Source organism: Canis lupus, chromosome 14 (genome assembly GCF_011100685.1).
Source record: "Canis lupus familiaris isolate Mischka breed German Shepherd chromosome 14, alternate assembly UU_Cfam_GSD_1.0, whole genome shotgun sequence".
NCBI classification, from domain to species: Eukaryota; Metazoa; Chordata; class Mammalia; order Carnivora; family Canidae; genus Canis; species Canis lupus.
Window position 1 is genome coordinate 36213881 of NC_049235.1, and position 24551 is coordinate 36238431.

General features: G+C 39.3%; 1 protein-coding gene across 1 annotated transcript in view; it reads right to left on the bottom strand.

The window, feature by feature from the left end:
* RAPGEF5 (Rap guanine nucleotide exchange factor 5) overlaps nt 1–24551 on the bottom strand; it is a 229878-nt gene that overhangs the window by 156425 nt on the left and 48902 nt on the right. Inside the window, exons 5-6 of the mRNA XM_038557080.1 lie at nt 23600–23768; nt 9253–9319 (exon numbers count right to left, since the gene is read on the bottom strand). Coding sequence (XP_038413008.1) covers nt 9253–9319; nt 23600–23768 — 236 coding nt within the window. The remainder of the gene's footprint in view (nt 1–9252; nt 9320–23599; nt 23769–24551) is intronic.

The window sequence follows — 24551 nt, forward strand, 5'->3', positions numbered from 1 at the left end:
TCCATAGCCCTTTGGATACTCTAACTGATGAAGGTAGATCTAAAGAATAATGAGGAAAGGTACTGACAAGTCCCATGGCTCCTTGTAAATAACAAGAACAATGAATACTGTGCCTGAAATGTGCTATAATTCCTCTGATGCCTTTCTGATGATCTTCAAAACCAGGTCTGTCTTCTCTAGCCTCCCTTGACACTGTCTCAAAATTCAATCTATTGGCCTTTCCCCCAAAATCACACAGTAGCTCTTAAGCCACCAGGAAAATTGGAGCCAAGGTAAGTATTCCAAGTAAGAATTTTATGTTCCTACAGATAAGAAATATAAGGTAACAAGATGGTCATCACCCTGCAGCAGTCAGAAAGAAGGTTAGTCAGTCCCCAGGGGATTAACTTACTTCTATTCTCTGAGCAAACATGCCCACTCAGGTCTGCGATAGACTAAGAAAAGGGAGATTAACTATACTCCATTTCTCCATTCCCCAGAAAGGGAGAGGCACATAGCCAGGAAAAAGAGTGAGTGGAAACTGGCATTTCAGTGTTTTAAAAAATCTATCTCAAAAATAAAAAAAAAATAAAAATTAAAAAATTAAAAAATTAAAAATCTATCTGTAAGTATGGTAAAAATCATCATCGAATTGTGCTCATCATGTACTAAATTTGACTAAATCTTCCCCCTTCTCACTAACCTAGGATTGTTTCCAAACCTTGCTAACTTGGAGTATCATCTCTTAAGAAAATTCTAAAGATTCATCAAAACCCAAATCCCATGCTATTTCTGCTTCCTGAACTGGTACCATCTTGAAAGTTTCCAACTGAAAAAGCTGTCACTGTTTTCTTCAGATACTACTGTTCAAAAAGGGATTCCTCCAACGTAGCAAACCCCACATGTAGATTCATCAAGAAGGACAAACTGAGGGAATCCTAGCCACATTACATGCTTCCCAGACAGAAAGGTTATGAACGGAGTCCTGTGAAAGGCACATCCTTAGAGAAAATGACTGAGCTTCAGAGGAGACGGCAGAGAGGAGATCTAAATGTGTAATAGCAGAACTTAAGAACAAGCAACAGCAGAGAAAGGAGAGAGCCAGCAAGAGAGAGCATCTTGAAAAGTTGGCATCCTTGAGTTCCATCAGGCCCTGGATGCTACAGGACAACTGCTTGTCCATTAAGACCCACTTCTCTGTGGCTCCATAACAAGTATTTCTCAAGTGAACTCTAAGGAAAAGACAAATTAGGAGAAGAATCAGACAAAGGCCTAAGTGCAGGTCTTAGTGAATGTGAGTAAACTAGATGCGTTCTACCTGGAAAGTAGGATCCCAAATGGAGAAAAAGTAGGAACAAGACTTTAACTATAAAGAAAGCTAGAAATCCTAAGAGAACAAGTTCATAGGCGACATGAAAACTGAAGGAGTGACATCACAAGTTGTGGACACTGAGCAGGGAAAAATGTTTTTGTGACACTGCCAATGGGCAGCAGCCAGTTTTAACTATGTCTTTTATCCCTAGAGAGGTATATAAAGAAATTTCATAGCAGGTTTCTTTCTAACACTTTCACCAAATATTATATATCCTAGCATACATTTTTGCTTTGGTGTGGGGGAGGGAGGATGGCTTCTTCTAGAACTTGTCGTTGACACTCCATTTATAATTTAGTTTATTTAAAAAATTTTTTCAGCTCAGTGGTATTTCTTAGAGGAGTGATACTGTACCCTATGAGCAGGAATTTAGAAATTCCATTAAAAGCATCACATGCAGAGCTTCTATGATAAAATTGTATGAACTGAAGAAAATGAGCAAGGGGATAGAGTAGAAACATACAAAGAAATTGAAACTGATGAGAATGATAAACTAAATCAGCTTTTAGAAGGAATACAAGGGAGTAAGAGTATCTAGTTAATGGTCCCCAAGTTTTAGATTTTGCCCTCCTTCTCTTCCTAAATTCAGAACACTTGATTTGTAATTTTTTAAAAACACCCAACAGGGGCATTCTAGCTCACAACCCCAAGATCAAGAGTCATGTGCTCTACTGACTGAGCCAGCCAGGCTCTCTTTGATTTATAATTTTAATTCATCTCTCACAATATGTCCACATTTCTCAAGATATGCCCATCTCTACCACTACCAAGTTAGTGTCTCATTGTAGATATTCAACACTATTCTTTTTCACCATCTAAGTTATGGCTGACTTCACTGGACCAAGCAGCATAGTACACCACACCACAAGCCCCCTTGTCCTTTTATAAGTGCCACTAACATAACCATCTCACCAAACAGGCATCTACTACACATAATTCATAGCTTAGCCTAACTTACATTACACCTCAGAGGCTTGACAATTACATTGTGTGAACACAAATAATAAATTTCACTTAAGCCCAGATAAGATATTTGTATTTTCTTATCTCTACAATTTCCATCATGAAAATTTAGCCTAAAGAAAGAGAAATAGCCTAATAGAGTTTGTTTTGGACTTTGGTCTTAAGTAAGCAAGAGACAGAAGCTTAGAATCAGCTTTATCTGCTACTCAAGGATGCTCATGTTTCCATTTCCTGTCTTTGAATGTTTCCCAAGTACTTTTGGTTCTCCTCAAAATTTAGCTTACTTCAGAAATCTACATCCTAAGAAATATGGCTTTCATAGAAATGCTTAATTCATCATAAACTCTTCCCTAAATTTAGTATACCCTGGATTGTAATAATAGGGAAACTATTTCCAGATATTAAAGCCCAGAATGTTTCTGTAGACTTTCTATAATGGAAGGAGTGTACTATAGCCATGTTCTTTTAGCCCAAGCTGAAAACCTTTTACAGAGTCTTATTGTTAAAGTTTTTGGATGTTAGGTACTTAAGAGAGTACCTCTTTCCTGAAAATCACCAGAAACATGGCTGGAACATTTTTTATCATGCATGTTCATGTGAATTTAACAACTGTAAATCTCACTAAGTGATCGTGACATTTTTATTTCTACTTATGTACTCTCTTTTCATGTTCCTTTAATATAAAAACTCAGTGGGGCACCTGGGTAGCTCAGTCGGTTGAGCATCCAACTCTTGATTTCAACTCAGGTCATGATTTCAGGGTCATGAGAACGAGCCCTGCATTGGGCTTGGCACTTAGCGGCAGGGAGTCTGCTTGAGATACTTTCTCTCCCTCTGTCTCTGCCCCTCTATCTGCTCAAGCATATGCATACACATTCTCTCTCTCTCACTAAAAATGAGTAAATAAATATTTAAAAACAAAAGAAAACAACTCACTTGTGTTTTCTTCCAGGGTAGAATTCCAGGTATTATTATTTTTTTTTAGAGAACAGGACCTTTCCCTTGATGAACCTAAGCTGGGATAATAAACTATCGGGGTAGGGACACCTGGGTGGCTCAGTGGTTAAGCATCTATCTGCATTTGGCTCAGGTCATGATTCCAGGGTCCTGGAATTGAGTCCCGCAACAGGCTCCCCACATGGAGCCTGCTTCTCCCTCTGCCTATGTCTCTGCCTCTCTCTTTGTGTGTCTCATGAATAAATAAAATCTTTTAAAAATTTTTAAAAAATAAACTATTGGGATTAAAGAAAGGAGCAATTTCTTTTAAGATTGCATATACAAAGCCCCCCAAGTTATAAGCCCCCATATGTAAGCCCCCAAGGTGAATATATAAAATAGCACAGTAAATTGCACCTCTGGGGACTATTGACCCCTTTCTACTGCCCCCCAAACATACGAGCCCTCAAGGAGCACATTAACAACTCCACATTACAGATGTCAGTCTTGCTTTTTTTTTTTTTTTTAAAGATTTATTTATTTATGATAGAGAGAGAGAAAGAGAGAGGCAGAGGGAGGGAGAAGCAGGCTCCATGCAGGGAGCCCGACGTGGGACTCGATCCCGGGGCTCCAGGATCACGCCCTTGGCCAAAGGCAGGCGCCAAACCGCTGAGCCACAACTCAGGGATCCCCAGTTTTGCTTTTCTTTAATGTGTTTGAGGGTCATGGTAGATGAGAATGGTTACTAAGGGACGTTCATAAATATTCTCCTTCATGCATGGTGTTTGCACCTACATACAAAGTTTTTATATTACTGCCAATAAGAATAACTATATTGTAAAGATGGGAGGTTGGGACGCCTGGGTGGCTTTGCGGTTTAGCACCTGCCTTCGGCACAGAGTGTGATCCTGGAGTCCCGGGATCGAGTCCCACATCGGGCTCCCTGCATGGAGCCTGCTTCTCTCTCCCTGCCTGTGTCTCTGCCTCTCTCTCTCTCTCTGTGTCTCTCATGAATAAATAAATAAAGTCTCAAAAAAAAAAAAAAAGACAAGAGGCACAACAGTTCCTTCACAAATGCTTATACAATGCATGAAGGAATTTTAGGACTTAAGATATTATCTAGCCCAACCATTCAAGTTGGTCAAAGGCACATTGTTGGAAAAATTAAGAATCAAGGTCCTCAATCTCAGTTCAATGGTATTTTCATTACTCTAAGCCAATCACCCATGAATTGAAGAGATGACATTTTTCTCTTCTGTGCCCCCCAACCCCCATTTTAAGAAAGGGTGGAGAGAGGGGCAGAAGGAAAGAGAGAATCTTAAGCAGGATCCACACCCAGGGCAGAGCCTGATGTCAAGCTTGATCTCACAACCCTGAAATGATGACCTAAGCTGAAATCAAGAATCAGATGCCTAACCAACAGAGCTACCCAGGTGCCCCTCCTCTGCCCTTTATTCTCATTGCTAAATACCACTATTCCCATACCTTACCTCAACTCAATTTATTCAGTGTTTTAGCTTGTAGATTATTATCCTAGTAAGATTACCTCAACCAAATACATAGAACTGCTTTGCTGTCTATCCCTCCTTTTCAAAGGCTCTCTCAAATTTGACTTTCATATTATAAACCATTCAGCTAATTCTCTCTTGCTATTCTCTCATCTCCCTACTGCCCTCTTACTGTGGGTACTCCCCAAGCCCCCATCTCCTACTCTGCTCTTCAACTGATAGCCTCTCTGTGACTGATTCTTTTAAGTTTAGCCCTGACCTCTATAAGCTCCTGATTCACATCTCCAGGTATTTCTTGAATATTTATATATTTTATATTTCTTTGTCCTCAAACTTGGCATGTCCAAACTCTGTGTTTCCTTCCAGATATTTTACTCAACTTCCTAAGAGTATCATCACTTTTCCATTCTGACTCCTCTTCTACCTTTACTCTTACCTCTTCTACCTTCTACCTCGTCCTGATTTTAAAAAATTCTTTGTGCTCCTTTTTGAACTAATTTTTCCTGTGGTTCCCACAAAAACCACAATAAAGTACGTTTACAGCAGCCTCTCAGTCTCCCCACCTCCAACTCATCTACCTGCTTATTTTTTTCCTTTTCTTTCCTTTCTTTCCTTTCTTTCTTTCTTTCTTTCTTTCTTTCTTTCTTTCTTTCTTTCTTTCTTTCTTTCTTTCTTTCTTTCTTTCTTTCTTTCTTTCTTTTTTTTAAAGTAATCTCTATGCCTGATGTGGGGCTTGGTCTCATGACCCCTAGATCAAGAGTCACATGCTGTACTGAGTCAGGTGCTCCTCATCTTTCTTTTTTCTTTCATGTCTATTTTATTATGTTAATATGTTGTTCAAAAAGTCTTTCATTTTGCTTAACTAGGATCTTCTTCTCTAACCAGGTCTACTCAGTACTTTCCCTTTCTACTTTCTCATTCCTCCACCTGCACACAATAAATCCCACTGCTAGAGTACATGTCCTCCTAATTATCGTATCTTCAAATCCTGACTGCCTTCAATGGTAGTTTACATCTCTTCAGTGAAGCTCTTACTATTCTTGAATCTACTATGTATATACACCACTATATTCAGTGCTCAATTGCCAATCATTTTGTATCTGAACTCTCTAAAGGTACTTGTCTTCCTGGTATGACTATAGGAAATATCGTGCATGTCTTTACTGCTTCTGAAACTACCCCAACAATATATTACATTACAAAAAAAAAAAAAGATGCATAGTAGTTAAGGAAACATGACTAGGAAGTAGAAAAGTCTGAGTTAAAATTCTGGCTTTGTTTTTTTTCTAGGTGTGTGACCTTGGGAAAGTTACCTGACCTCTACAAGTTTTCCTATCTACAAAATAGGGATAATACCACTTATTCCATAGAGTTGTTGTGAAGTTTAACAGAATGTATATGTATGTGTATGTACAATACACAGAATATTTAACATAATAACTGGTCCATAATGAGTGCTTTTTAAACAGATGGCTATTACAATTTTGACCTCTTTGGTACAGTCTATAGATTTAGTGCAATCCCTATCAAAATTCCAGTGCCATTTTCTCAGAAATAGAACAAACAATTCCAAAATATATATGGAACCACAAAAGATCCCAAAAAGCCAAAAGTAAGTTTGAGAAAGAAGAACAAAGTTGGAAGCATCATGCTCCCTGATTTCAAACTGTATCGCAGAGCTACAGTAATCAAAATACTCTGGTACTGGCATAAAACAGACACCCACATCAACGGAAGATAATAAAAAGCTCGGAAATAAGCCCATACATTTATGGTCAATTAATGTATGACAAAAGAGCTAATAATATACAATGAACAAAGTATGATCTCCTCAATAGTGTTGGAAAAACTGGACAGCTGCATACAAAAAATTAAACTAAATCACTTTCTTACATCATACACAAAAATAAATTCAGAATTGATTAAAGATGACTATAAGACCTGAAATTAATATAAAACTTCTAGAAGAAAATATAAGCAGTAACCTCACTGATATTGGTCTTGGCAATGATTTTTTTGGATCCAATACCAAAAGCAAAAACAACAAAACCAAAAATCAGTAAGTGGGATACTCAAATTAAAAAGCTTCTGTATACCAAAGGGAAACCATCAATAAAATGAAAAGGCAACTACTGAATGGGAACGAGTATTTCCAAGTCATATATCTGATAAATATTTACAAGTCATATATCTATCAAAATATATAAAGAACTCATACAACTCAATAGCAAAAAAACAAACAATCCAACTGAAAAATGGGCAGAAGACCTGAATACACATTTTCCAAAAAAAGACAAACAGATGGCCAATAGGTACTTGAAAAGATGCTCAACACCACTAATCATCAGGGAAATGCAAATCAAAGCCACAATGCGATATTACCTCCTACCTGTCCATATGACTATTACCAAAAAGACAAGAAATAACAAATGCTGGAGAGGATGTCAAGAAAAGGGAACTGTTGTACACTGTTTGTTGGAATGTAAATTGGTGTAGCCACTCTGGCTACACCACAGAACTACCATATGATCCAACAATTCCATCTCTGGGTATTTAACCAAAGAAAACAAAAACACTAAAAGATACATGCATCCCAATGCTCACTGCAGCATTATTTACAATAGTCAAGATATGGAAATAACTTGTATCCATCGATGGATGAATAGATAAAATAGATGTGATACACAGACACGCGCGCGCGCGCACACACACACACATACAAGGGAATACTACTTTTGCCATAAAAAAGAATGAGATTTTGCCATTAGTGACAACAGGGATGGAACTCGAGGCATTTTGCTAAGTGAAATAAATCAGAGAGAGAAAGAAAATAGTATATGTCCTCACATATATGTGTAATCTAAACCCAGTAACAACAGCAACAATAAAAAACAAGCTCATAGATATATGGATTGGTAGTTGCCAGAGGTGAGAAGTTCAGGGGTCAGCACAATGGGTAAAGGGAGCCAAAAAGTCAACATCCAGTTATAAAATAAATAAGTCATTGGATATACTTTACAGCATGGTGACTACTATATATTTAAAAGTTGCTAAGAGCAAATCTTAAAAGTCCGCAGCCCAAGAAAAAATATTCTGTAACTATGTGAGGTGATAGATGTTAACTAGGCTTATTATGGTGATCATTTCACAAAATATATATACAAATATGAAATCATCAGGTTATACAACTGAAACTAATGTATGTTGTATGTCAATTATGCCTCAATTTAAAAAAGGTTAAATAAAGAACTGCAAAGGTCTCAGAAATATTTTTTCTTAACATGCTATCAAGACTCCATTTCACATGAGGCTTTACACCACCAATCACTGTATTTAATAAAAAAACTACTTTTTTAAGATACATTCCAGAAGAATAGGAAAGGCAACTTTTAACTTTCAAGCTGTTTGTAGATGCTAAGACCTGGTGTATAAAACTGTAAAAGATCAGTTTCCTTCACATACATAATGCAATCCAGTGTGATTTTCAGCAATTACCATTTCAATAATGAAGTTAAAGCAGAAGTGAACAATCTTTGGGAGGTTAGAAAAGTTTCCAGAAAGCCAAAACAATGGATAAATATTTTGTCAGATAGGATAGATAGTTAGAGCCTGTCAAAAACTAGGGCTCCATGATTAGCACCCATACCTAGCTTTTTCTATCAAGGAGGTCATGGGCTTTTCCTCAACTAACAAGGCAATTACCAATTCTGATTAGTGGCTTTAGAAAACAACCAAAAGGGACACCTGGGTGGCTCAGTGGTTGAGCGTCTGTCTTTGGCTCAGGTTGTGATCCTGGGGTCCTGGAATCGAGTCTGATATTGGGTTCCCCAGAGGGAGCCTGCTTCTCCCTCTGCCTATGTCTCTGCCTCTATGAATAAATAATTAAAATGAAAGAAAAGAGGGAAAGGAAAGGGAAAGGAAAGGGAAAGGAAAGGGAAAGGAAAGGGAAAGGAAAGGGAAAGGAAAGGGAAAGGAAAGGGAAAGGAAAGGGAAAGGAAAGGAAAGGAAAGGAAAGGAAAGGAAAGGAAAGGAAAGGAAAGGAAAGGAAAGGAAAGGAAAGGAAAGGAAAGGAAAGGAAAGGAAAGGAAAGGAAACAACCAAAAATGCTGTGACCTAGTATGTTAGAAACCAACGACCTGGCCTTTCGTTAGTTGAGGTAAATTTTTTCCCCCCAATGTGTGGCATTCTCCTTTGTGTGGCAGGTCACAACACTCCCTAGGTTAAGTCATACTGTATTTTAAAAATCAGATATCACGTCTACACTACGGTTCCAGAACTTTCCACCAGGAATATCTATGATCTTGCTTGGAGAAGCTGCACTGAGGTTAGCAAGTCAATGCCATGTCTCTTTTTGTCTCGATGTGGGCCTCCCACATTGATGCACACCCACAAAGCAAGTATCTCTCTGCACTACTACCCAAATTGCCTCTCTTTGAAGACCCTGACCCTCCTTATTTTCTATACCCGTAGGCAGGGAAAACTGCATGTCCTTACCGCAGATGTTAGGCGAGCAAGAATTTCATCACTGCTTTCTTCCGAGTCTTCGATTTTCTGATGAGACCTTTGAAAAACAAAGACCAATTTACTTTTAGTTTTGGTTGCTCAAATTTATCTCCCAAATTATGGGGAACACATGGCATTATTGTTTACTACATGAGTGAAAGTAGCCATGCAAATAACGTGGTATCAGTAATGCCAGGGGACACAGCTCTCTTGCAACCCAACTGTTCCTTCAAAATCAATTAGCAAGAACCTCTTTACAATATATATACCAATTAAATCCTGAGGATCGAGTATTTGTCTCCAAACGATATCACAAAATAGTTCTGACACATAGATTTATGAATATGGGCATGCACAAAGCATAAACAGATGTGAATGGAAGGTGGTTAAGTACCAAAACTCCCTCCTAGTCTAAATGAAGTCCAGATTTTGAAAATCTGACACATGACTTTCCCACTACACTGGAGTTTCACCTAAAACAGATTTGTTTTGAAACGGTCTATTATAGACTTAATACTGTGACAGGAATTACGTGGAGTACAATAGCAGCAGAAGCTCTTCCCTCTTTTTTAAAATAACATAGCCCATACCTGAGAAGGCTCTAAGCGCTCACAGAAAAAAAAAAGAAAGAAAGAAAGAAAGAAAGAAAGAAAGAGAAATAAGAGAAAATACTATAACCCAGTTGAAAGCCAAGAAAATTGTGCATATGCTAAATAACTAAAGAGACATAAACATATAGTTATAAGATCAGGTTGTCTGTTGAGGAGAACCACCTTTGTAACGTAACTCATAAAAATTTTCACACCACAAATATATACATTAACATATCTCTTCCTTTTTTTGAACTGAAGTATATTTGACATACAATATTACCTTAGTTTCAGGTATACCAAAATTATCAACTTAAAGCAAATTTTATAAAACATTTTTTTTTCCTGGCTTGGTCAAAGAAAAAGAAATTAATGCCAACTGAACATATGTAATTGTCTCCCAGATCTATTCCCACAGCAATCCCTTTCGACACCTTCGTGGATGTGGAGGGATCGCTGGTAATTGCCCTGCAGGGCAGTGTTATCAGAACGGCAGCGCAATGATTGATTTCAATCTCCTTAACTGCAGTGGGCCTGCTGACGGGCTCGCTTTGTGGGGCAAGAGGGCTAAGGAGAAGCTCTTTAAGAAGGGAAAGGCCAGTCGGATCAATTCTGGCATTGGCTTCTTGTTTCTATGTTTTTAAAAACCTTTCATAGGAAAAAAAAAAATACTAAGTCAGAGCTGTGGATGAAAACCAGTGCCTTTACAAGGACTGCACGATATGGGTATGAAGTGGTGCTGACGTCAAGTGACTTAATTACCTGTGTTGCAAAGTGTTTGACATATCAGTTAATAATCTGCCCCATAAAAACAGTGGGAACTGAGCGTTGTCACTTCCCGTATCCCCAAAAAAGCAAGTTACCCTGATCATGAATTGTGCAACACTGAACTTTATGATTAAAATGATCTATTCCTGGGGATTCCATATACAAGATGTTCTACAGAGAAGAAAGAGATCTGCAACCCTTTAGAACCTAAGCCATCAAACCAGGTTTATAGGATTAAGTCGAGGTGACAAGAAGATGTGACAAGAAGTCAGGAGCCAAACAAACGCACTGGGCACAAGGGCACCAGGCAAGGGCTCGGCACCTGCCCATGTCTGCAGTCTGCAGCTGGTCACACCGGCTCCTGTTTCTCAGACCCTGACACATTCATTGCTCAACGATTAGTTCACAGGCATGAGGTATTTCGCACCAGCGCAGATTCCATCATGAATGTGTTTACAACAAACTGCTGAAAGGAACTCAGAGTTCCAAGAGAAGTTCTTGTGTCTGTGATGGATAATGGCTACTTCTTGAGTAAGGGCTGAGGCCCCTGATGGTTTATTGACAAATAATTTAGTCCCTGTTCAGGAGCAAAATTACCTTTGTCATTTTTCCAGCACAAAATATGCCTTGGCAAAAAGTGTTTCTGAAGGCAGTATGTGTAAGAAAGACACAGAGATGACCTACCAAGAGCTGTCCTGCAGCCCTCGTCCCAATTTTATCACCACAACCATCACCACTGGTGCCCAGTGCACTCAAGTCATTCTCCAGCCCCTGAATCTCCCCCAAGCTCACCTTGTTTTACCATCTGCCTTCAAAGGGGCTCTGAGGAGCAATTCCAAAAACCTTATTTTCTTATAGGTTCCTTGAGATCAACACAACATATTGTGCTGCTTTTGCCTCCTGCCTCCACTGGTTCTACAAGCACCTCTCATGCCTCAGCCTCTGTGGTCACCCCCTGGCCATTCCTTCTGTTTCCTTCAGTTCCTCTCTTAAGCCTCACTGACAATTGAAGCCCTCTCCTTCTATTGCACCAATTATTTTTACTATCTTCTAACCAACTTCTCTGTGTTTGGCTTCTCCTCCTGTGCCCAATCTCCTTTAGACACCAGGATTATCTTTCTGAAACTGAGATCTGGTCCTGCTCTTCTCAGAGTTCAAACTCTCAGGGATTATCCTACAACCTGCTGAAAGCTCTAGAATTCAGAAATACTCCTCATTTCCCAATAATATGCCCCATCTGTCGTCTCCTGTACCAGGAAGCACCCGCATCTGACCTAAAAGTAATGTCTTAGGAGCAGGTCTGGTGGTAATAAGCAAACAGTGGAAGAGCTTAGAGAGAGGGAAGGGTAACACCTAATCACTCTCCTTCCTTCCTTACCATTTGCCCTTCCCTAGCTCTATACCAAAATGCCCAGAAACGCCAGACTCTGTCCCCCCAAAATGTATTTTTATGATATGAGATAAAGTCTTTATGTATGTGAATACATGTCACTACAATCAAGTGAAGACAAAGTTCTCACATATCAGATCAAAACAGATAACGAAACAGGACAAGGGAGAATAAAGAAAAGAATCGACTGTAATACTTTCATATTTTCCCATTATTACTCAAGTGGATCAGTGAACAAGAGAGGAAGAGAGAAGCTCTGTGTGGTCTGTCAGTGGTTAGAGAAGGGAAGCAGAGAAACTTCAGCTAGAATCAGCAGGTAATGGTAGTGACAAGTGACATGAGACAGAAAGAGACAAGCAGTGACCCCCGGAAGGAAGACCCATCCCAGAGTGTGCCAGCAGGAAACTCTGGCCCAGCACGCACTACAAATTTACAAATTCCCATGGCTGTTTCTCAAGGTCTCTGCTTACCAACAGCTCAAGCCAGGCCCAGTAATTCTCCAAGACAAAATATTGAGTCCTGGTACTGTAGGCAGGCGGCTTCTATAGTTTTAGAGGTCTACAATATCTAAGGGTGCCAATGTGAGGACATAAGAATGGCAAAAGCTGCCTTTGCCCCTTTAACCATCAAACAGCACACATTATCATTCTACCCAGTCCCCACCAAAAACAAAACAAAACCAACTCTTGCCCTCTCTACAGTCTTCCTCACCTTAATATCAATGACAACACCATTCTTCAAGCTGGAAGTCATCCTTGATCCCTACTCTTTTAAACTCTATACTGTAACAATCCTAAAATCTTATTGGCTCTACTTTCAAGGTGTATCTCTCATCTGGCCACTTCTCACTACCTCTACCACCACCATCACTGTTGTCCCAGCCACCAAATCTCTTACCTGGACCCAGGAGCTTGGGTGGTCTTGTTAATATGTAAGTCAGATCATGTCCCTTCTCTGTTCAAAATCCTCAAATGACTCTCCATCTCCCAAAATCCTCAAATGACTCTCTATCTCCCTCAGTATAAAACCAAAGTCTTTACAGTGGCTGACAACTCTCCCTCCCCTCACATTTGTTCTGTCCTTAATGCTTCTACCTTAGACCTCTGTACTGGCTACCCCCTTGACCTAGCACACTTCCCACAGATATCCACCTCGCTTCTGCCTCACATCCTTGAGATCTCTGTCAACTTCTTTCCTGACCCTTATCTATATCCCTCACTTCCTACTTTATCTTCATGAAGTTTTCTATCTTCAACATAAGTCTGTTTATTTAGGAAATTGTCTGTCCTCCCCCGCTAGACTGTAGGCTCCATAGGAATGGAGATTTCAGTTTTGTTCACGATTACATCCCCCACACTTAGAATACAACCTAGCACATAAGAGGCATTCAATAAATAACTGTTGAATAAATTAACTGAGTACCTGAACTTCAAGGAATGGTCTATGAATCACGATCCCAGGACCACCACTGCATAAGATATTAGCTTGTTATCTGTAGGCAATTCAACGGAAGGACACTGCTTTTACTCAAGAATGCTTTCCCTGAGCTACTCCATCATTCTCCCAGCACCCTGCAGCAGTTGGCTTTCAGAGACCTCCTCATCATTCAAATCCAACAACGACTTTCTTAGATCAAATACCAAAGATGTGGTAACTCTGAAAGTATCTTAAATAAAGTAATAGCAATACAAGGATCACTCCCACCTCCTCATCTTCTTCTAAGAAATAATTAGTATTGACGTAGTGACTGTGAAAGCCAATTGTTTGACAATGATTTGCACAATTTATCCTGCAGCAAAAGAACAGTGAGTCCCCATCCAAGAACATCTCTCAGCTCTGATGGTTAAATAGTCATATACTGTTGAGTTCCAATAACGAGCCTTAGGAAACAGCACCCAGGGGCCATTATCCGGGCAATGGAATTTATTTTATACCAGTTAGGTATAGTTGGTAATTCCTAACAACTTGGATTTAACTGGTATCCCTGCAGGGTTTCCTCGAATTCTTAGTGAGAATTCCTTCATGAGAATTAATTTACTGGGTTTGAGATTATTCCAATGAAGTTCTTAAAAATAAAGCCTGCCACACATCTTCTATAGAAAAGACAGAACTCAGACTCCTCAACCAGATTTTGTCCAAAATATTTGTACCTTAGGATTCCAGAGCAACCAACACCATCTTCGAGTTGGAAAACCCTATTTCTTTTTTAACTGTAAGAAGTTTCATGGTATTTCAGGGTAGAAAACTAGAGGCATTTTATTATAGAAATATTATCCGAATAATACCACTTTACATTTGGATATTGATACTTCAAAAATGTATGAGTTCTGGGGATCCCTGGGTGGCGCAGTGGTTAAGCGCCTGCCTTTGGCCCAGGGCGCGATCCTGGAGACACGGGATCAAATCCCACATCCGGCTCCCGGTGCATGGAGCCTGCTTCTCCCTCTGCCTGTGTCTCTGCCTCTCTCTCTCTCTCTCTCTCTCTCTCTCTCTGTGCGACTATCATAAAAAAAAAAAAAATGTACGAGTTCTGTCTCTCCATCTATATCTCAATACTGAGTAGGATATGTGGGCTGCCAAGAGCTACCACTATGTATAACATTGTTCCTTTAGGAAAATGTGTTAAATGTCTATCTTATGTTTGTCGGAATGCAAAGATTTGGAGTCAAGTAGTTCAAGGTGTGGACACTTTGCACAACTGGCACATGCCAAAGAGCTGAGGGATTATCCATGACCTTCTAGACATACCTGTGCCAACACTATACTAGCTACACATTACAAAGAAACCCTAACAACAAGAGACGTGGCCTCAGTCAGCTTCCATGTAAAATGCTATTATTGCCATCTCAGGGGTTGCATTTGAGTCTCAGTGCTTCCTGCACACACACTACACATCAACCTTTACATTAAACAGAGATATTCTAGATTGGGACTCAAGGAAGGTGGAGATCATGCCAACCTCCACAAATCAGAATTCTAACAGGGAAGAGTCTGTTCCAGGGGCATGTCAGGCAGGCCTGTTCACTACTTCTCTACCATCACCCACACCCACAAAGCTGGGCTGATGTTGAGCTGTCCTGTGCTATGTGTTTGGTTTGGAGGGGATAGAGGGAAATACAATATTTAGGATGGACCTGAGACTACCTCTGCTAGAGGCTGATGAAATTTTAGGGCATGGAAAAAACCAGAACCAAGACAACCTATACAGGAACCTTTCAAACATGATGTCACAACAAATAGAAGATACGTAGCACACACACGCATATATGAAAATAAAACAAAACATTTAGTGGATTTAGCAAAATCCATCTTTAAGATACTCTGCCAACACAAGTGAGAGTCACTTAGCCTTATCTGTGATTGTCAGAGGCCACTTCTTGGGAGAAGTGATATCCAGGGTGAGAATCTGATGGATAAGGAGTGGCCCTGGAATTGCAGCAGGATCAGCAGGACAAGGAAGTAGGAAATGGCAGGAGATAAAGCCAAGGCCAGGCCAGTCAGGCCCTCATTTGATACTGCTACAGGGTTTGGATTTTGTGCTGAGAGCTATGAACTTTGGCTCTAAAACAAGTAAGATGGATGGAGAAATAAATAGAAGAAAATATAAAATCAAATGTTGGTTGGTTTCTTGTTATTATGATTGAAGGAATCATTTGTTTGCTGAAGGAGAAGAGAGAGCCAACAGATACTGAGAGAGCAGGAAAGGAAAGTCTCCAAGGAGGGGTAAGACCCACAGCCCAGCAAGAAGAATGGGTCTGGGGCAGAAAGAGGGGCTCTTTCCTCCATCAAGTGGAGAAGGAATGATGTTAAGTAAGCTGATGCTGCCACTGTTCACATTCTTCTGGGACAACCAGAGTTTGTTCTGTACTTGCTGGCTGTCAGGCAAGGAAACTTCATGGACTTTCTCCTTCAGAACTATTTCCTGGGTGAGATCTGAAATTTTTATTCTTTAGATATCATGGATATCAAGTCCTAGACACTGCCAAAGAGAATGCTCCTCCAGCAGCACCGACTCAATCTCCACCACATCTAATACCCACTGACCCCAGGAGAGTTAAAAAAAAAAAAAAAAGTACACTCAAGCACTGTCCCTTCAGTCTAACATCTTATTCTGGACACACCGATTTTGCTTAACAAAGCAAATTCTTATGACAAAAAAGAAAATCGGGATGGTAGAAAAATGAGAATTTGATTTTTCTTGAGATCTTTGATATCATGAATACAAATGCCTATTCAACCTAAAGAGAAGTTAATTTTCTATAGGATCAGGCTACTAGCTGTGCCTACAGAGCAATTTACCAAACCCTAGTAAAATGTGAATGTGACAGGTTTCACTGAGGGTCCAGGATATATAGTTACACATTCATCTAAAATTGAATAAAATTGGGATGCCTGGGTGGCTCAGTGGTTGAACATCTGCCCCTGGCTCAGGGCGTGATCCACGGTCTCAGGATTGAGTCCCACATCAGGCTTCCTGCCTGGAGCCTGCTTCTCCCTCTGCCTACGTCTCTGCCTTTCTCTCTCTGTGTCTTTCATGAATAAATAAATAAAATATTTTTTTAAAAATTGAATAAAATTAGTTAATATGGATCTCTTTTTTGCATTTTATATTGAAGATGAGGATTAATAGTTAATATTTAATTAAACAGATACATTCCAAATGCAAGCACAACCAAATCTAAAAGTTCAGTTTTTGTTAAAATTCCTGCACTACTCTTAAATAATTATGTACTCTGATAAAAATAAGCCATCTGTTCCCACACCTAGAACAAGCCTTTTCTGTAAACAATGGAAATTTTGGAGGGCTTAGTGTTTCCTTGGGAGAGGGGGTGATGAGTAATAACAAAGATTAAGACCAGCTGATTTCACAGCATTTTTCATACAATTTAAAGTAGCAAATGGAAATTTTCTTCATCTATGATCGTAATACAAAATCTATGTCAAGTTCCATTATGAAATTTTTTTTGAGAAATCCTCAAAAATGTTTACTCATCCAGTATTTATTCCCTTTTTCCCAAAGAGCATAAAATGAGAATCTAATTAGGAAAGGTCAGGAATACAACAGGTAGGTTTGGGACATAGGAACGGCAAACTTGACATTGATCTCTCATTTAGAAGGTGTTAATCCAGTGCCAGTTCAGAAATTAAGGATGCCAATGGATTTCTCACTTACACATGTCGGGTAGACAGGAAAAATTAGGCAGGATAAGGAGAATAAAAGAGCAGGGGTGACAGGGCATTAGGTGGTAGTGGCATTAGTGTATAACCTGCTTGTTATTTCTAGTAGGTTTTTTGTAGATCGCTTGGGATTTTCTATTTCTATAATTAGGTGATTCACAAAGAGAGGTGGCTTTATTTTTTCTTCTAGTCTGTATAACTTTTATTTCTTTATCTTGCCTATTGCACTGACTAGTGTTGAAGAGAAGTGATTAAAAGGAGATGTATTAGCCTTGTTCCCTTAGTGGGAAAGGATTAAATCTTTCACTACTTTTTTTAAAAATATATTTAAATATTCTTAAAAAAAGATTTTATTTATTTGACAGAGAGAGCACAAATGCACACAAATAGGCAGAGTGGCAGGCAGAGGGAGAAGCAGGCTCCCCACTGAGCAGAGAGCCCAATGCAGGGCTCGATCCCAGGACCCTGAGCTTCATGACCTGAGCTGAAGACAGACGCTTAAGCAACTGAGCTTCCCAGGTGTCCCTAGTCTTTCACAATTAAGTATGATGCAAGCCATAGGTTTTATCAGGTTGGAGAAGTTTCCTTATATTCCTAGTTTTCTAAGAATTTTTATCATGAATGGATGCTGAATTTTTTCAAATGCTTTCTCTTTTTCTATGGAGTTTATCAAGCAGTTTTTCCTATTAGATTAAATCTGGTGAATTACACTGATTGATTTTAAGCTTTGAACCATCCTTTTATTCCTGGGATAAACTCCTGTTTTACATGATGTATTATCACTTTTATATATTGCTGAATCCCATTTACTAATATTTGTTGAGAAAGATTCTGGTTTTCACATTCATCTTCTCTTTCTGAACTTTGTCCTAATAATGCTGGCCTCATTAAAGGCCTTACATATGACCATATGTAAGTATGGTCGTATCCCCACAGGGCAAAGCACAAACTCGTATCTCATACAAACCAGATGCTCAGTTAATGCCTATTGTGGAAGAGTACTGGTGACCAGTGTTTGCCTTCTCCCAGACCTTCTTCTCCTTGCTCCTTTTCCTTACCTAAAAACTAAGAGGAGCAAATTCAATTACCTAAGGACTCCAGACTCCCTTCCAAATAGAAATGTTTATGAAGTTAAATGTATGGAATTTTAGGAGTGTCAGCCAAGTGGCAGCAAGTACCATGCATGATAAAATCTTCATCATAATGGTAGTAATTGGACTTCTTTACATAGTATTTTACAACTTTGATTTAATTAGCATTCACATTTCCTATCACTTAACCAAGCTCTTTCTGTATGGCTAACTTTATAGAACTGTAGATTTCAACTTTCGTGTACATTAGCCTCACCTTTGGAACTTGATATAAAGTGCTGATAGGACTGTCTCATCTTTTCATCCCTGGCTTGATTCAGTAGATCTCAGATTATGCCTCCTTCTTTTTGAAAGGATCATGGCTGAGAACCATTGTTCATTGACACAAAGGTCACTTCCAAATTCACCTTCTGCCTTCAATTTACATAACTGTCACCTCTGTAGAGGCCTGCCCCTTTGGCAAGTTATGTAACCCACCTTGCCTCAGCAGCTTCATCTATAACTTTAAACATCTGTTGTAAGAAGTGTGAATCATTACTGCTACTATTGATTTTATCATTGTTGTCACTGCCAGGGCAGCTCAGGCCAAGTGACTAAGCCAGTCCTTTCCCATTTTGTAAGTAGTGAGACCCCTTTTATATAGAAATGGTTCACAGACACATGAACTCTGTACATGTTGATTAAGCAAACACATGACCAAAATGTTGCTGTGAATTCAAGTAACAAACTATATTTTATTTATTTCGGCATCAAAGATACACAGTTATATCATTCTTTTTATTCAATATAAAGATAATACCTGTCTTCCCTATGGGTTTACACACCCCTGCATTCAATCTGAGACTTGCTCCCCACCCTTCTCAAAGTCTGAGTGCCTCTCGCTGTGACTCACTGCTCCAGCCACATCAAGCTGCCTTGCACTGCCTTAACATGCCACCTCTATTCTCAACTTCATGCTCTGCACACTGTTCCATCTACCTCAAGTACCCTTTTGCTTCTGTCTAGAACATGGAATAATGAATGCTAATAAATTCAACCTTTTTTTAAGAGGGGGGTGGGGGGAGGTGAGGGACAAAGGGGAGGGGCAGGGAGAGAGAATCTTAAGTGAGCTCCAAATCCAGCACACAGCCCAGTGCAGGCTCAGTCTCATGACCTGAGTCAAAACCAAGAGTCAGACATTCAACCAAATGAGCCACCCAGGCACCCTAATAAATTCATCTTAACCCACTGGACTGAGCTTTCTCTAGTGTTGGTTAGTTAGGAATCTGAAAGTTAAGATACCATTCGATTAAGCACACTGTTATATGACGGTAACAACAATGAATGTTTTTGTTTTGTTTCTTAGTTAGAATCCAGGTAAATCAGGCTAGGATGCTATGAGAGGGAGCTGTTTCAACAGAGGTCATGTAGCTGACTGAATGGGCTATCTGTGGAAGCCACAGCCAGACCCCTCAAGAGCATCAGCAATGCCAGTAGGTACATAGGAAGGCCCATCAGCCAGGCAGGACCAACAGGCACTCATCCTGCCAAGATGGACAAACTCAACTTGTACCAGCCCCAGGTTCCACAGCAGATGCCAACAAAACACCACAGTTATACTTCAGAGATATCAGAGAAGTGGCGGCCCAGCCAATAGGCAAAAATCAGTGGAGATAGGAAAGGGTCCACCCTGATAGGAGAGCCTTCTCTACCAGGCTTAAGAGACCCCTGTTACTCACCACACACCAGAGGTTGTCTTGCTGAGGAACAAGGAGTGGGCAAAGACTGAACCTTTTTACCAAAATATGCTAAACAGCCTTTTAAATTACCTTATTAGAATAATTTAACTGGATTAGACTCAAGTTATGGGTTTCTTTCCCTTCTTTCTGGCTATCTAGAAAGATGGAGGGTCACAAGGACAATAATAGATTACCCAGAGGAAAAAATGAAGATGTTACATTTTTCTTTACATGTCTGAGTGTCACGTGAGTTAAATCTTAGCAATCCTCTAGAACTCTTAATAACAGCTTAAATTCTAACTGCCCTGTAATTGGAGAATATAGTTTCATGTATTTGAGGTTCACAGACTGCAGTCCACTCAGAGCACTACTGCTCCTACCCCTAGTAAGCTGGCAACCCCTGTAAAGGTGGTTGAACAGAAACAGCCAAGCTTCCTCATAGTGTAAATCTTCAAATTTTTCACTAGTCCTGAAAGAACTCTTAGGCTGCCATTCCCTACTGTTACTTCAGCATTTCTAACTACTCCCCACCATACAGAATTTTTTAAAAAATTAGAAAAAAGTCCATTGTGAACGAATTGATTTGGCTTTCAGTTTGAATAAAATACCATGACTGTTATTTTTTCTCCCAGAGATAGTACCCTTGAGAACTGATTCACTCACTTCTTTCAAATTATCTACTCATTTTGGATGTAAAAGTTATTTTGTAGAGAAAAGGAATTTTTTTCCCCTCACATTAGCCAGAAACCTGTAAAAGCTCCATTTGCCATCCTGCTTTAAACATTCTTTTCTAAATGGACAAAAAAAATCCACTTAAAAAAATACATTTGTTCAGAATGTGTTTATATAGAGACTATAAGTGGTTTCCTCACATAATTTTGCAGAGATTTAGAAGATGGTCAATTAGAGGGACCCAATGTAGAACCACATACACAGACCTTAAAAGCCTTCAAATATCAAAAAGGCTAGTAAAAGGACCACAGGATTTTCAGCTTGTGAATAGCCAGTGCAAGTTAGTGAATCAAGAGGACTTTAGAGGCCATTTCAGTTAGAATGGATAAAAATGGACTGAGAGAGCAGAATGGATAACACAGGACTAAGAATGGCATAGAAGAATGAAAAAATTTGGAGATGCAAACAGCAAGAGTCATTACTTACTAAAAATCAGACAGACAGGAACTGGAGACATTGTGGAAGTTTTGTGGTCAAGGTAGGACTTGGGCTCCCCCTTGAGGGGTGGGTAGAATTTGACTAGACAAGGAAAAAGGCAGAGGAAGGAGCAGAGCACCACACAGGCAGGAAGGAATAAACAGGTGTGAGATGGGAGCTAGAATGAATGGGGATCACCAGATGAAAGATGTTATAATGGGATTACATGCATTGAGCCACAGGAGGCTGTGCCATCACAACTGGAAGATAACAGTGTCTCTGGGCATCTTTTTTCTAACCGTCATCTCTTCTAAGTCTGGATAACCTAAACCTTGGCTTTCCAAAATTTAACCAAAAATTTTACCCTAGCTTAGAAGTTTGCTTGTAACTATAGCATAGAAAAAAAAATTATGTATTTTTTTTGTGTGTGTGTATGTATGTATGTATGTGTGTGTGTGTGTGTATATATATATATATATCTTCTGCCATTAGAGACTTGCAGTAGCTTATTAATTTGATCTTTTTATAGGTAGTACTTGTAATATGGGACAGATGGATCCATAACTCCCCAAAGACAATTACCTCAGAGGAATTACCACTCCCAATGTACATATTCACACCACCACTACCACCAATAAAATTTGATGATAAACAAGGCATACTGCAATGATTATCAACTCCAGAGGCATGACATTTGTGTTCAGTGATCAGTGTGATTAATAACTGCAAGTATTCTGGAATTAATGTTAGGAAACAAATTTTGAAAATAATTTTTAGAACCCACAGTGGACTCAGAGTTTCCCTATAACAAGATCATCTCACACAGTGGCATTCCAATCTGTTTTCTAAGTCAAGGAGAAAACCCTGGAGCGAAATCATGAGGACTGCCTGCAAGTTAATTTCAGCTGCCCTTTAGCCCCTGTTAACCTGTGTACATCCGTGAGACTGTACACACTTCGATCTTGCATGTAGCAAAGGAAATGGTTAGGAAGAGCTGCTAGAGAATGCCAGTCCCACAGTGTCAAAGCAAGTCACAGTCATCTCTAGCTTCTGAAGCACACGCTCCTTCTTGGAAAGCTTGTTAAAGTTTATTAAAATGCTCTTTGACTTTTCTCAGGCAATTCTGACCTCTATTAAAAGCATATTATACAAACGAACATTTTCTGTACTTATACGATTGAGTGAAGAATTACATTTGAATTTTGCTTTACCATTCCAAGGTCCTCTATGAGCAGTGATGAAGGTAAAGTCATAACCATTTCAGAGTCAGTCTACATTTTTATAGTTTCTGTTTATAGTGTCTTACAAAGGGCAGCTGGAATGACCCCCAGAACTCTTGGGAACACATTCTAGGCAAGTTTAAAAAGCATTGGTGTTAGAGTCACATGGACATGGATTCAAACCCTAACATTCCACCCACCACTCATTTGACCTTGGATAGGTCACCTGACCTCTGTGCATTTTCCTCACTTACAAAATAATGACAGTAGGAATAACCGTCTTCTACAATTCACTTGAAGATGAAATAATATAAAGCAGTAATCAGAGTTTCTGACATAAAATGTGTTTCTACAATCAACCTATTAGCACCATGTCTCATTATTATTCTAATACTTAACATCTTTCCTAAAAGCCTGGATTAACTGTCCAGTCTTCTTTTCTTTTTTCTTTTTTTAACAAGAGTAACTCAACATTGCAATGATTGTAGGTGTTTCTTCTGGAACCTACTTTCCTACCCATTAGATAAAAATGATACCACTTGCCCTGCTCATCTCACAGACCTGAGAGAGTCAACAGGATGGAAATATATTCTGAAAACTGAGTATATAAAATTATTGATGGAAAATCTTCACCTGAAATTCATTATTCCAAAATAAGCACATCATGAATGCTGTGGAGAGACAAAGACATGTCAACTGCACCATATCAGGACTCAAGCCCTGCTCCCAAGCCTTCTTTAATGAATTTTAATTCATTTTAATCATATAGTGATTCACTATCTTCATGTGATAGTGATTCACGTGTTTTAATTTGCCAAATGTTGCTTCTCGCTTATTTTCAGAGAGGTCTGTTGAGCTCTTTCTTAGGAAAGTCATGATTTGGAAAGTGGATAATATGTCAGTTATTATTTTATTTCAATCTAAGCCAAATCATCTTTATTCCTAATTTAGATCGCTACTCATATAGTGATGATTAAATTAGATGCAGCATGGTGCAGCTGGCGAGGCATGAACTTCTGCAATTTGAATAATATCAGTTCAGCCATTTTTTTAGCTGGATTTAATTTCTGGCCATTTCTTTTAACTTTATAAACTTGCATCTGGGAAAGGGGAATGGGTCAGCTATCTCTTAGAGGAGATGGTGCCAGTAAAGAGCAGAGCACAGTCCCTAGAAACAGTAAATATTCTTTAAGCGAGATTAATTTTATAACAGAGCAAAAGAGCATCTACTTACAGTTCACAGATGCCAGCTCTAGCAGGAATGAGAGGCACGAGTTGCAGTAAAAGTTTGACACCATTCTGCCATTCTTCTTCTCTTTCAAATTCACAGTACAAGTAGCTACATTCATCAGAAGAAAACTGGTAGAAAACATAGGTATCTTGAAAGTATAAGTTTTGGTCCACTGTTGGGAGACAAAAAAGGGGAGGATTCATTTTTTAAAGTATATTATTTAGAGAGTCATAAACCAAATAATAAATTGAAAGCCCTACTAATTATCAGGGAGGACCCAGGAGTAGGACTATAATTATATATTCTAAGTCCATTCATGTTCACAATCCCATTGAATTAAAAGGGACTTACTGACCAGCCTATTTTTATTACTTGAGGCTTTAGCCAGCATAGTCACACACGTTTTATGATTTTTCTGCTTCACAGACAGATGAAATCAATAGCAATTCAAAAAGTGGGGAGAACAACTTTTGTGTGTCTCAAAGCAAACTAATACATAATTACTTTAGTGATACACAAATATAAAACTATGCCAAGTTTTAAACCCATGGTTTTCAACTGGGGACAACTGTGCCACCCAAGGGACATTTGGTGATGTCTGGAGACATTCTTGATTTTCACTACTAGGGGGGCTACTGGCATCTGCTGGGTAGAGAAAGTGATACTGCTAAACATCTTATAATGTACAAGACAGGCCCCTGCAACTAAGAATGATCTGGCACAAAATATCAATGCTACCCAGGTTGTTTTAAAAGAAATCAAGAGGGATCCCTGGGTGGTGCAGCGGTTTGGTGCCTGCCTTTGGCCCAGGGCGCGATCCTGGAGACCCGGGATCGAATCCCACATCAGGCTCCCGGTGCATGGAGCCTGCTTCTCCCTCGGCCTATGTCTCTGCCTCTCTCTCTCTCTCTCTGTGACTATCATAAATAAATAAAAATTTTAAAAAAAAATTTAA